General features: G+C 34.3%; 1 protein-coding gene across 1 annotated transcript in view; it reads right to left on the bottom strand.

Moving 5' to 3' along the window:
- LOC106474832 overlaps nt 1-1313 on the bottom strand; it is a 6926-nt gene that overhangs the window by 3284 nt on the left and 2329 nt on the right. The window contains exon 2 of the mRNA XM_013935525.2: nt 146-350. Within this exon, the coding sequence (XP_013790979.1) occupies nt 146-350 (205 nt within the window). The remainder of the gene's footprint in view (nt 1-145; nt 351-1313) is intronic.

Below are 1313 nucleotides of genomic sequence, written 5' to 3'. Positions count from 1 at the left end.
CTTTGCGCGAAATTCAAAAACAAACACACAGTGTGCCCTGCAGGTCGTTTTGGCCACACTCTCGTGTGTCTTGATCTACAGAACTTCTTCAGAAATTTACTCAATATTTCTCAATCATCGTATAATAGTTTATTGATATACTTACGCTGTATCGGAGCACTCGGACAACGACCTTTGGCTTGGAATACGGTCAGGTAGTTCCCTGGTACACAACACTTCAACTTCAGGAGCCCAGGATCAATGGTAGCACAGCATCCAGGAGATGGACAGTCGGAACCATATCTACAGCTTGACCATCCTAATGGACAGGTACTGAACTTGGTTTGTTTGATGAATGGTGGACTAACGCCCTAAAGTAAGAATTGAAATTAAATTTCATAACTTGTACCTTTTTAAGAACCCGAAACAAAAATCTTCGCGAACCAAACACTTCATTATCTGTAGTTACAAAATAACCCATATTGAACAAATAATTAAACAGTTGTCTTCAGTCAGGATTTGAAAATGACGAATAAAGTTTTTAAATGTATTACAATATTTTTTTTACTGTGTTTTAACCCAAGTCTCGAGGAATTTGATACAATACAAACTGTAATGTTTTTATAAGTTAAAAGTGGTTCCGTTTGTCTGAATCCTGAATACCCAAGGTGTGAGATTTTTTATGGATTTTTGTTGTGGTGCCAGTCAATAGGTAGCGCGGGAGTTTTGGCTACATACATACATACACACTACGTACATTACAGTAAGATATATATTTATATGGAACTCCAATAATTGGAAAGAAGGTTATTTGTCCTACATTTAAAGAATTACATTTCTGACCGGGTTTATGAAAATCTTCACTATCAGTAAATGTAGAATACTGAAGTATGATGTTTATCATTTCCGTTTACCAAATAAGTGGTTACAGCCACAAGTCATTTGTGATTCTCTAATTTCGTCAAACAAATGAAACATGACAATTGTGATCTCCGTACTTCATTTATCATCGTTTTGAAAATCGAAAATAAAATACTTTTCATAAAACAAGTGTCTGTTAACAGGACATCGAACGGGGAGTATTTACTAAAATATTAATATTTAACAAGCAATATTTGTTAAAGATGTGTTAAGAACCACCAAGTGGTATAAATTCAATGTGTATTAAAAACCACCAAGAGGTGTAAATTCAATGTGAATTAACAACCACCAAGTGGTATAAATTCAATGTGAATTAACAACCACCAAGTGGTATAAATTCAATGTGAATTAACAACCACCAAGTGGTATAAATTCAATGTGAATTAACAACCACCAAGTGGTATAAATTCAAT

This window comes from Limulus polyphemus, unplaced genomic scaffold (assembly GCF_000517525.1).
Source record: "Limulus polyphemus unplaced genomic scaffold, Limulus_polyphemus-2.1.2 Scaffold7741, whole genome shotgun sequence".
Taxonomy (NCBI): domain Eukaryota; kingdom Metazoa; phylum Arthropoda; class Merostomata; order Xiphosura; family Limulidae; genus Limulus; species Limulus polyphemus.
This window is presented reverse-complemented; position numbering and strand designations above follow the sequence as displayed.